This window comes from Parus major, chromosome Z (genome assembly GCF_001522545.3).
Source record: "Parus major isolate Abel chromosome Z, Parus_major1.1, whole genome shotgun sequence".
In the NCBI taxonomy this organism is placed as follows: Eukaryota; Metazoa; Chordata; class Aves; order Passeriformes; family Paridae; genus Parus; species Parus major.
The window spans coordinates 23,145,968-23,159,035 of NC_031799.1; the positions used below are offsets into that span (position 1 = coordinate 23,145,968).

At 36.8% G+C, this 13,068-nt stretch overlaps 1 protein-coding gene across 7 annotated transcripts in view; it reads right to left on the reverse strand.

Moving 5' to 3' along the window:
- Positions 1–812: 812 nt before the first annotated feature.
- The window catches only part of IQGAP2 (IQ motif containing GTPase activating protein 2), a 125,016-nt gene continuing 112,760 nt past the window's right edge, over positions 813–13,068 (reverse strand). For 6 of the 7 annotated variants that reach the window (XM_015653561.3, XM_015653559.3, XM_015653564.3 and 3 more), the window contains 9 exons: positions 11,195–11,327; positions 9,668–9,770; positions 8,631–8,772; positions 6,811–6,898; positions 5,739–5,951; positions 4,729–4,889; positions 3,782–3,925; positions 2,111–2,219; positions 813–1,653 (listed from right to left, as the gene is read on the reverse strand). In XM_015653561.3, the coding sequence (XP_015509047.1) occupies positions 1,540–1,653; positions 2,111–2,219; positions 3,782–3,925; positions 4,729–4,889; positions 5,739–5,951; positions 6,811–6,898; positions 8,631–8,772; positions 9,668–9,770; positions 11,195–11,327 (1,207 nt within the window). In that variant the 3' untranslated portion in view covers positions 813–1,539. Of the gene's footprint in view, positions 1,654–2,110; positions 2,220–3,781; positions 3,926–4,724; positions 4,890–5,738; positions 5,952–6,810; positions 6,899–8,630; positions 8,773–9,667; positions 9,771–11,194; positions 11,328–13,068 lie in introns of those variants that run through there. The other variant, XM_015653562.2, reaches the window with a different exon arrangement.

Consider the following 13,068-nt stretch of genomic DNA (forward strand, 5'->3'; position numbering starts at 1 on the left):
CCTTGCAGGAGAAAGTCAGGGGGGTGGTGAGCCCCACTGACCAATGATGGTAATGTAGCAGTTTACTAACCAATAAGAGTTTCCTTTCTGTACTTTCCACGTATCTGTCTATAAAGCAGGCCTGCAAGCAATAAACTAAAGGATCCTCTTGTTCTGACTCCCTCGAGAGTCTGTGTCGTTCTTTCCCGCCATTCCCAATTAGAACGACAATGTCATTTTTTAATCCTTTAATTAGGGATATTAACTGTTTTAAAGTAGTCATGCGTTCAAATTTAATGTCATGCGTAAATTACTATCTCTGGCAAATGCAATAATTTTTTCAGCTTGTGTAACACCACAGATCAGTTAGTATATCAGCTGAGCTTGTAGTCCATATATCTGCCACTGACTTAGCAATGTTCTATTCCCTTAGCAGAGTCAATACTTATTTAATATTTGCCTTTTTAATTCATTCCAGAATGTCTCACTATCTTTTGAAGAGCTTGTCACAAGAAAAGTGAGAGAAGGAAGTATTTTCTGTTGGTCACATGACCTATGTCACAAACTTTTGCTCTGTAGGTGTAAGTGATAATTCCTAAGCAGAATCCTAAGAAGCTTTCCCCAGATGTACTGAGGACAGTCAGGCTTAATTACATGCACTTTTATAAACACACTGAAAGAAATTTTTTCAATTACCATCTAGATCTAAGCTTTAGTAATTCCTTGAAATAAAATTTAGGGACCAAGCCAGTTTAATTAGGTAATGTTTATTTTACATAGAACAATCTCCAAAGAATATTTTAAAAAACCAATCTAAATACTGATTTTATTGCATTTATTTTCTTACAAAAAAAAAAAAAAAAAAAAGACAGACAGGCACAATTTAGGTATTCAAATACTTCAAACTGAACAACTGTTCGCTATTCAGATTTCCCCAATACCACTCCAAAGGCTGTGAAAGTAGAAAACGTCATTTTGCACGAGGCAGTAGTGCATTTAGTAGGAATGAATCGCAAAATACATTTTTTTGAAGAAAGTCGTTATTGTCGCTTTAAAATTACCTATAAAATTTTTTGAATTGCACAATAAGTTTGCTTTGCAATTGACAACTGCCACAAAATAGGCCTAGTATGTAACTAAATATTTGTTCAAACTATCCCTTAGAAACAAATTAGGTTTTCTTTTGGTAAATACTTAAAGTCTAGTATCAACTATATTATGTATCTGAGGTAATTTTAAAATGTTTCAATAGGAGGAGGTTTATATATTTAACTAAATTCAATTTCTGCCTACCTTAAAATCTACGCAATAGCTGTATGTCCTAAAGAATATTTTGATTTGAAAGTACCAACACCAATGAAATCTGGAACTGTTTAAATAAATCATTTTCTTGGTTTTCTGTTTTGTTATCAATGCTGACAAGGCACTGCGTACATTCTTCTGAGCATTTGGTGTTTTAGGGTGTGTTTTTAAAAGTTAACAAGCATCAAATGTTTATAAGCAAAAAAATACTGAATAGACTTCCCACTGATTGATGAAGCTCATGATATCTGAAAGTACTCATTTTCCATAGAACTTCTTATTCAACAAGAATATGAGCAAATTCACATTCACTTTAGCTTTATCAAACATTTTCATTACAGCCACACCTTCATACTGCATCTGAAGCAAATCCTGAAATGAGAAAAAAAAATCATTAACGTCTGTCTAACAACATACCTTACAGTAACAAGATGTGATAAAACATCACCAGCTCCAGGTTCTTCATAACTTAAACAATTGCAAGCAACAGTTTGGGTACACATAGAAAACATTACAATCCTAAGCTGCAGATGGTCAATAACAGCAAACCAGAAGAAATACTGTTTTATGTGTATTTCCATTTTCTTTTAGTATTTCCTGCTTGCCACTGAACTAATGTGGTGATTGATTTCATGTAGTTGCCCCAAGATAAACATTAATTCAATGCCCATGCCCGGTGTCCTGTAGAATTTATGTAGTTATTATCCACACAAACTGCTGCTCTGTACTGATTGACTGGTTCATGCAACCACGTGAAAAAAATACTGGAAAGGTTTGTAGTTACAGGAAATGCAACAGCAGCTATATAGCAAAGTAACAAAATTCAAACCTGGAAGTGGAGCTGCACTTTTTCCATCTCAACTCCTAAAAATTTTGCTTTGATTTCAAAGTCACCCACTTCTTCTCCAGGTGTGATATCAAACATCACGTTCTTAAACCTTGAAATGAGAAAGGTAGTTGAGTACATAGGCTGTGCAATTTCATATAATCCAGCAACAATTTTGGAGAAAAAGCCTGCAGAACACAGAACTTTGACCACTAGCAGTGTTATTGGTGTCAAAAGAATCACTCTATCCCTCCCTGTACTTCACTCCATGCAGTGTCTTAGAGATTTTCTGTTCTACTGGTAGTATGAAATACATACTGAATTCTAAAATCTTTTGTATTGGAGAAACAATCCCCCCCAGAAAACAACCCAAAAAGACCTACCAAACAAAAAAAACCCAACCCACCAACCAAAACCAAACTGACAAACAAAAAACTCAACAAAACAAAACACACACAAAAAACCAAAGGCTTTGGGAAGTTCAGTGAACGAATCAGATCAAACATCCAGTGGATAGAAACAGGACAGCCAGATTTTACTTCTGCCATGCCCAAGTGTCTCCTTTCAGATATGTACTTGCCTCATCTGACTTCCTCTACCTGAGGAATCCACTTGGAAAAAAATCCAAAAAACAAGCAAAAAACCTCCCAGCCCGCCAAAAAAAACTTTTCCATGCAGAAGGTGAACGGGAAGGTGCAAAGAATAGAAGACTTTCACTACCACAGCCTCAAAATGGAAGACTACAAAGGGATGTTAAACTAGGACATACTATATATACCCTGCTATAATGAGGAAGAGCAGAAAACCTGGGGTTTACTAAGTTATTTGAAAGTGACTGGTCAGTATATGAAAAAAAATTGCTACAACTGCTTAAAAATGTGGTCTGTAGTGATCCAGGCCAGGTCCATTGGTCCGACCTGGGAAGCCACGACTTTCCCAGAGAGAGCAGTCCCATGAGAGAGCCTTCAGAGGGTCTCTGGTGATCCCTGGCCTCTGGGTAACCTCTGCAAGGGGCAGCCTGTGGCTGCAAGTGATTTCAGTTCAGTGATTTCAGCTCTGCCCGTGAGGTTATTCCAGGTCAGCTCAGAGATAGAGAGACAGGAGTGTCGTGTGGCGATTCCACAGAGATGGCTTTATTGTCCAGCAGCTCTGAGAAGGGTAGACAGGGACAGCAGCTCCCTGCTGAACTGGGCAGAGGCCAGGGTTTTATGGGGGAAAACCAGGGTGGTACCAGGGGTTACAAAGGATCAGCATAGTCACCAAGTATGGTGGGATAGCTCACCATGACAAGAGAGGAAGGTCTCATCTAAGGGGTGTCTCGATAAGCTTATCACAGCTCCCCCAGGAGCTTCATTCCTCAAAGGGGAAGCCTTGGCAGGCTGGCCTGCCTCCACAGTGACCATTAATAGTAAGTCTGGTGCCAAACTTGCACTTGTCTGTGTGTGATGGTGCTAGGGCTGGCTTGTTAAAATATTTTCCCAAGGTAGTCATTGAGCAAGGTACAAATTGAAAAAATTAATTACGACAATTAGACTGTAGCATCCTTCTGAAATCACAAGTCTGAGGTAATTTTAACTGTGGCACAGGAAATTGTTAAGATCTCTTATCAAAATCCAGGCCCCTTCAGAAACTGTTGATTAGAAAAGGCTCAGAATTGTTTTGTACTGCACTTACTGATTGGTTTGAAGATCTTCAATTTCTAGGATGACGCCTTTTTCATGCAGTCTTGCAGCTGTGTACTTTAGTGAGGTCTGTTTCAGCTTTTTGCTTCCCTTTGCCTCCTCTTTTCCATCTAATTTAATTGACCTCCGTGAATTTCTGGAAAGAGATCAAGAAAACTGGCTTTTGGTGTGTTTGTCAGATCCTTAATACTTCAGCTACTCTTCTATCCATATTTAACTTCACAATATTTAACAGCCCAAAAAATCTAAGAGTTAGAGGAATTTTTAGCACACAGTGAATCATCTAAATATCTTGCCAATGATTTTGGATCATCTTTTAGTGCTTCTTTTAATTCTATTGTGAAATGCAATTCTGATCCTAAAGAGTCCACAATCCACAGTTTAAAATAGCGATTTGTAAGCTTAAGGTGACGTAAATGGTAAATACTCTGTAATTAGAGTTAATTTTTGGATCAATGAATAGGAAATTAGGAAAGTTCCTATTCATGTCAGTAAAATGTTTTCATTTTGACACTTTGGTAGCATTGGTGGGGGGATTGCTTTCAATTAACAGTATCATACCTAAAAGGTAAAACTGTTTAGGCATTTATTTCCCCCTTTTCCATTCTAAAGACAAACCCCAAACATTTTAAAGAAGGAAGAAACCAATAATTACTTCCCAAAGCTTCATGACCTCCAAGCATGCAAATGGATCTCAAAGTAACACCAATTAAATGTGATGAAAATATCTATACAATTCAGACTTTTCTTACTCAAAAGCACTCTTAAATAAATGCAAGATTTTAATTTTGAGATGCTGATGCAGTTTACAGCTCTCATGGACCTTTTGTAGATTGTCAATCTGTTGGAATCAAAACTTTAAACTACAGATTAACAGATGCTCTCCCTCTTGATAAAATAGACAAAAGACACATTTAAAGAAGGAAAGACTCAACTCACTTTCTTGTTAAGTTGTCTAAGCAAGTTTTTATATAGGTGTTGTAGTAATTAATTTGTTCCTCATAAAATGCTGTCTTGGAGTTAAGTGCATTCAATGTCTGCTGGAGTTTCACCAATTCAGCTTTTCGATGATGTCTGTATCTTCTTTGATTCCGGATATCCTAAATAAATTTATTAATGTAATTGTTTTATTAATTTAAAATTTTAAAAAGACTCAGTTCATTACCATTCCAATTTGTAATTACAAAATCTGACTTAATTACTGAGAGAAAGCACAAAACCATCATGATAGTTCTTACAAGAACAGTGACTGTAGGGAGTACCACAGGTTGTTTATATGGCAATCCCATTGCTAATTATAAGTACACGTGGTGTTACATTGATCTTTGCTGTGCCCTACAGGGCCTAACAGACCCACAACTCATAAGGAATTTGTCCTGGTTGTGATAAAGATAGTTCAATATACTATGATTTCTATGGGCTGTGTGTGTGGAATAGGATATGTTGAGAATAGTCCCTGTGCTTTTTCAGTGTCAGGATGGGCACCACATTGGCCCACTTTTCTTCTTGTGTCCCTGCCCAACCACAGCAGATCAGTGTTAATACCAATCAGGTAATATTTCATAGGGGTTTAAGTCATTTGAAACCTTATCAAGACCACAGCCATTCTTAATTGAAATGCCACTGAGCAATTCCAATTACTGGTGAAATATACGAAGTTACACTGAAACATTATAAGGGGGGAGTTAAATCACCATCAGCATCAAATTCAATATCAGATTCAGATAACAAAGGTTCCAGTTTTATGGCATTCAGTTCAGACAGTTATGCAGGAATGTACTGTCTTTCACTTATTTTGCCAGGAAACTAAAACAATTTGCTTCATCTGCGGACACTTCAATAGTTTAGGATAACATTCCCTGAAAAATATGTATTTTACTTCTCTAATTGGAATGGATTTGGGCTAGATGCTAAAAAAACATCAATACACAGGGAAACATTTTGTTTACCTTAGCAATCTCATTTATAATTTCTTGGTACTTAGTTGCTGAGGACACTAGTCCTGCTTGTTCCAGTGTCCGGAGATTTCTCTGAATTTTCCTTTTCTTTTGTTCTATTGGTAGCTGCCCATCTTCAAAAACAGATTGATTGTGCTTCATTTTCTCTGGAGTTTTGGAATCTAAGATGGCACGTTTTTCTACAAGTTTCAAGTTCTCGGATTCCTGAGGGGAGGAAAAAAAACATTCAGAACAGTTATTTTCCAGATTTTGATAACTGTTAAGTGTTCAAGTATATTGAATTCTCAGAGGAGATTATTAAGAGTCAGGGTGCAGGCTTTATGTCCTGTTACCACTTGGTCTCAAAGTACCCTATTTACTACGCCTTTGGACATACCTTAGGTATGTAGTGACAAGACCTAGGCATACATTTGAATTAATCAAAATATCCAGTTCAGCCAGGCTCAGTGACTTCACTGGGTTGTGGGAATACTGTCCAGATCTCACAAGTGTTTCCTACATATGCACACACTGAGGTTAATTAAAATCTGCACATTATTAAAATGTAGTTTGTGTGTCAGTGTCTACAGGAAGGACTTCAAGTGTGAGCTCTTCCCACTCAATTCCCATACTAAGGATAGCAGTCGTTCCCTGATATTTGCTTGAGTAGATTAAGTAAATAAACTAAAGGGTCAGGGAACTTGAGTTACAATACTGAATTTAATGAGGGGGGAAAGAAAAGATAGAGTAGAAAGACTATTTGATTGTACTATAATAGGAGAGAAAAGACTATGTTGACTAAAAATGTAAAGAAAAAATATTCTAATTTAGTCTAGCTCTCATCAAGACTTTTGTTTTATTTCTGTCTGAAGCTATTTCCAATTATAAAGTAAAAAAAACCAAAAACCAAACAACTATACAAGTTTCATGATTTGAAGACTGTAAATCTGAATAGTCTGTAACCATCAACAAACAATTTCATTATTATAATGTGATGGAGAAAGCTGTCAAGAGATCTGTTAAGGCTTTCAAATATCTGTGGTAAAATACTTCTTTCCCTATTCAGACACAATGTAACACTTACCTGTTGTGCAGTGGCTGGTGTTTCTAATATTTCTAAGAGTGTATCCCCTGGTTGTGTTCGTATCACATCCACAATGAGTCTTTTGGTCCTTTTGAAAAAGATTTATGGATATTACAAAACAGTTATCACTTGATCACTTGTACATGTCATTTCTTTAACCATAAAAGTAGCAAACTCCCCCTTTATTATGGATTCTTGTTAAAATTTGCTTTTTAGGTTTCTATGTTTCATAGCTTCCCTTAAGAGTATTGTTAAGTTATACTGAGTATCTGGTTTCCACACAGTCTGAGTAGAGAAATACATGTAAGCTTCCCTCCTTTTATTTTAGAAAACAGATAACCAACTAGCACAGTTAAGCTGTTACTTTGAATAAAAATACAAGCAACAACTCACATGTGGATTTTAATTGTGGTCATGACAAAACAGCAGACAGAAATGTAACTTTTGAAAAGCCTGGGCTACTCATCATTCCATTAAAGGTCATATTTACTGAATAAAGTCAAAATGCACTCAGAACTTCTAAACTTTGAAGGAATTTAACATTTGATGCAGTGCAATTTACACAAACCACTTAAGGACAGATATTTCTCTAGCAGCAACAGACAAGCATTTCCTTGCTGTAAAACGGAAGCTGCTACACCCTGATATGTTAACCAGTTCTTTTCTTGGTAAGAATTTATCTCATTCCTGCTGCTTATTCATTCATAATGCTTCCAAGAACATCCTGCTACAGAATTCTATTAATTGAGAGGACAGGATTACTAAAATAGCTCATTATTCTTAACAGAAAATTAAAGATGCAGTTTTAAGTTTCCAAAGAAAATGACTAAATATTGTCAAAATTTCTATGATAAAACTTAATGGCTTAAAGTGGTAGTCTACCTAGATACAGTTACTTCATCAGAAGTAAAATTTCACGCCATTGAACAAATCCAGAATTATTTCAGATTAAATAAAACAAACCAAAACAGCCTAATAGATCAGATTTGAATTACAGCTCATGTCATCCTTCCGAGTTATTGCCCACCTTATTGGTTATTGGTGCTGCCTTTCCCTTTTAATATGAGCTTCTGCCTTCACGCATGTGGGGTATAAACACGGTAATAGAGGAGAGCAGCATCTTGTTCTCCCCCCTCCTCAGATTGTACTAGGATCTTAAGCAGGTCAATCCCTTTTCTGGATAGCTTGAAATAACCTCAAAAGATGGGTGCCAATAGTGTGAAACTAAGTGCTGTTATATGACTAATTTTTACCATAAAATAACGTGTATTCCAGAGTATCCCCATAGCCATTTTTCAATTTGTTCACCAGACAGAATAAACCAAATTTTCTTTCCTAGATAAAAGCAAGCAGCATGCACAATTCCTGCTGAAGTAACAGTTACACTCTTTTCAAATGGCTGATGACAACGTATCAGGAAAGTGTTTATTTTTGAGGGGGAGGAAAGGACATGGTAATACTGTTTGACCCCTATAGGTCTAGACTTTTCATCTCTGCTTTCCCAAGGCCGTGGCATTTTAAAGCAGAGTGCTTTTACAGCTTCATGAAAAAGCACTTCCTAGGTTAGATAATGATACAGTCATGCTCCAAAACACAGATGGGAATATATTTATTTTTCTGGAAAAACTGACGGTTCTTCTGAGTTTTGGAAAAGTTTGAGTAGCACATAACACAGACTGGCTTTTGAAAACTGAATGCACTCAGCACCTCAGAAATGTACTTAGGAAGGTCAAATGTTTAAAAAGCAATGTTGAAAAACAAAGAAAGAAACAAACAAACAAAAAGCGCTGCCAGAATATAAATGTTTGAGCAAAACATACTTTATCATCAGACTTTTGAGATCCTGATCTTCACCTTCTCGTAACTCGTATTTGCTTGTTAGAGACAGTGAAATCTCTGTTTTTGCAAGTTGATTCAGTGTGCTTTCCCTGTTGGGGTCATTGGGATCAACAGCTCCTTCCCCTAAAAGGAAGCATATTTTACTCCAAGTTTTCCAATTTTCCCATGACTCATTACATGAAGCAAACAATTACCTAGATTAATCACTGTTAATAATCAGAAATATTAAGCTTATTATATAGCACCTCTATTCATTCCACCTAGAGGCAGTCTTTTTTTCAACATTGAACAATCAAAACCATAACTTAGCTATTTATAAGCCTGGTTACAATATTTTGGAAACCAATTTGCACCAATCCTTTCTTTTCAGGCTCTTGATGTGCAAAGGACTTTCATATTGTCTTTTTAAAGGATAATATAAACAACACTACATCCTTTATCTTAACATGCAGTGATTGTAAAGAAATGGAAGAGTAGCAGCTATGTTATCAGGCTTGAATTCATTCAACTTGAATGTTGGTGTTATCCACGACTCATAGCTACTTTCTAAACAGTTTTCTACAAAAAATGCAAATTAAGTATCAGTCAAATGTATTACTTTCTAAGAAATTTTCTTAATTTAAAAGAAGTAATTTTTATTTGGATAATTAAGCATTGAAACTAAAAAAGGCTGATTTTAGGATCAGTATACTTTTTCTGAGTGTCTACCCAACACTAGCAAATCTTGAGACCAGATTGTTAAAAAAACACTTGTTTCCTATCTGCACATTCCTATCTGGATCATTCAAAATATTACAAATGTTTGAATTTTGAATCACATGTTAATTTTTAAAATGAATATTGTAGTTAGAAAAGGTTCAAACATAAGGTGCAATGCTACAATAAATGTTTGGAAAAGAGTTCTGTAGAAAACAGAAGCAGAAGCTATTGCTCTGAGAGACACAAGAGTATTTAAGTCAAGCCTCTGTTTAATTCTGCCCCTAGAATGAAGTTACCCATGAAGACAAAAAAAGCATACCAAGGAAAGATTCTATATCAGGAACAGGTCCCAGACCTTCCAGCAATTCATTCAGCAGGTCATTAGTCTCAGTGGCAATGGCATCCTGGTGTTCCAAAAGCAGCTGTAAACAAATGTGAGTGAAATCATCATCCAGAGAAAGCTTTCCTGGTATCTTTAAATGTGAAAATAAATCTGGGAACTCAATGTTGAAAAACACAGACCTAGCATGATCAGGATTACAGAGGACCTTCCCATGGCCAGGAAGCGCCCTGGATTCTGGGCTGGAGTTCAGAGTTGCCCTTGCTGTAAAACAGCTTGTCTTTCTCCTCCAGCAATTGTCTCTGGGGTGCTAAATGTCATGGCTGAGCAGAAGATTAGCAAATAGGACTTACTGAAGTCCTAATTGTCACAGAATAAAGGATGATAATCCCAAGCAGAGCATTTTGGTGCTGCAGCCTTACCACGCAGAGAAATAAAGACAGTGTTGGTGATCCATAGAAAGGCACCTATTTTCTGTATATCCATTCCAATAGCTTTCAACAGTGTTGGTGATACCTTTCAGAAAGGACTATATTTTCTAAGTGAGGAACCATCTCTGCAGCACCCACTGCACTTAAGAGACATGTTATGCCAGTCATTGGACTCACTAAAAGGAGTATTTGATCAGCACTAATGTTCACATATAACTTCTGGTCATTGTGTGCAGGCATAGGTCTATCACTTTAAAAATTAAAAGAACAGGCACAAAGACAAACCAGAAAGTTTGTTTTTAGCAGATTAGGGTATTAGTTTTCACTTGAATAAAACTAACTTATGGTGTGGCCTGCTGTGAACTGGGTATTCTACCTTTTCCATATCTGGCAGTATTTGAGAGAGGTTCTTTCTGGAGTTTGTGGGCATTTTTTTTTTTTTTTGATGGGGGAATGTTGTTCTGGGCTTTTTTTTTTTTAACTTGGGCGGGGGGACACACAGGATATATTGCAAGTCAGGAAACCGATAGTAGAAACCCAGTTTTAGAAGGAACATGTGGTAAACATCTAACTTACACCCTATGAAGTCATACTTCAGACTGCAGTTACTCTATTCTTTACCCACAGTAAGAACAGGCATGATACTGCAGCATCAGTTTTTCTAACTCACATGTTTGCATGTGCTTCCAACAAGTCATATGATATGAATGCCAGATCCACAGTATATAATTTCTGTTCCCAAAGGCTCTTCAAACTGCTTTCACTTTCTTACCCAAGACAGAAAATAGTTTTAAAGTTAAAAATATCACATGAGACCAGAACATAATTGCTCTTTTCCCTCATCAGTAAGTGTTACATACTGGTAATTATTCAAGATTATGCTTTTGCATGAAAGCAGTATTTGCATTTTTTCTAGGAAAAAAAAACTAATACTCATCTTGAGAATATTTCAGAGATGAAGAAATTACTTTAAAAGTAAGAATGAAAAGTAGGCTTTCCTCAGAGAGTGTTAGCTGCAAATATTTGATAATCTGTATGCTATAGTCCATTGACTAGTCTGTTTTCACTGACTTACTGAATGGGTATTGATAATTTCTTCAATGGAGATATAGATGACAGGCTTGCTAAGGGTCACCATATCAGAATATTCATCAATATTGAATTTCTCCTCTGGTTCAGGAACATCACATGCTGCTTGAAAAAAATTCCTAAGAGAAAATAAGAAAGACTTCAGTAATTGTCCCTTATAAATTCACTTTATTTAGCCTGTATAAAAAAGCCACAGTCAAGTCTTTGACACACATTATGTTTCTCTTATAACCTGCAATCTACCCTCAATGTTTTAAGGAGCCTTCTGAAGGCAACACATCAATACAAATGATGAAGTGTTCTCTTTCCTGGGTAGCTGGTGGAAGACTGTTTAAAAGGAGTTTGGTTTATTCCCCTCCTTATTAAACAAGGAGTGAAAACTTGGTGAATTTGAAGGACTTAGAGAAATATCTGTTTAATGCCCTAGAAGTTATAAAAGGATTTCTCTCTTACTCTATGAAAGCACTTTGCAGTGTGAGGTGTGCTGAGAAGGAATTGGTTGAAATAGATACACAAAATTCCCATTTGTCCCACAAATGTTTACATTGCTGTCAGGCAGAAAATGAGCTGCTCAAAATGAGAGAAAATGTAGTATTGTTTATAAATATAAGAATCCTGAGAGGAAAAAACACAGAGTGTGGTTGAAGTGTTACTTCAATATGACTAGTGCATACATGGAGTACTGAGTCCTGCTTTCCAAAACAACAACTGCTGTCTCTCCAAGCTACTGACTTCTTCAGGGATGTGCACAGACAACCAAGAGCCAGCAGGGTCCTCCTGTCAGAGAACCACTTTGTTTTCTGAAGTGAGAAGATGTGAAATGGGGCAGTTGGGAAAAGCAGGGTTTTGGATGATGCCTATGGGTTTGCTCCCATTGGAGCCACATTGTGACAGCCCTGTGGTGTTGAAGACGATAATGTTTCAGCTCCACAACCCCTTTAAAGTATTGGAAAAGAATAATTACAAAAATCCCAAAACACTAGAAAGCCTCGAAAAAAGAAAAACCAAAAGAACCATGGGCTGGAATTCTTCGCTTTGGAGAGGAAAAGCTGGGGACTACAAATCAAGCTGTACAAAATCACAGTGGTATTGCATGGGATGGGTGCAGAATTCATTAATCAAATCCAAAAAATAATGACCGATAGGGTATGCAATGAAACAGCAGAAAATAAAAATTTTAATTTTAACCATTGGGTAGCAAACTTCTAAATACTGCTACAGGAGGAGTTGTGGAGGTAGGTGACCTCAAAGGCTTAGGAAGAGTGTGGATAAATGTCTGCCTAAGTTCATAAATGCAGAGTAAACAATCTAGACATGCTTAATAGCTTTTAGCATAGGTAACATTGCTAATTTTGTCCCAAAGGGGATGAGGCAGCTGAGGGCAGCCACCATTGCTGTCTAAGAAGGGCTTAGTTAAAGTACAGAGTGCAGGCATACAGATATTTAAGTTAGTGCAATTAGGAGAGGGATTCTTCCTTTTGTAGCACTCAAGGGCTGACTAGAGTACTGCTCTTGTATTAGCATTTGGTATTCTAGCTGTAACACTTTCTAGCTTATAGCTTCTCCATATTTATGTTGTGCCCTTAAATACTTAATTAAAATTACTAAGTTGAGTTATGTCTGTGTCCATGGTTGACGTCTCCAAGGAAACCCATTATATGAACAGAGGAATTGCTTTCATTTGGGCAGACACTAGAGACAGAAACTCCGAGTGCAAGTTTGTTGTAAAACTCAGCAACACCACACAGTAATAGCAGTCACCCCCAAAAATGGGCAATAACCCCAAAGAACTTGTGTTCCAGAATGAAGGGAAACATGCAGTTAGTTTCCAATGACTTCAAGATAAAAGAATGAAATCTG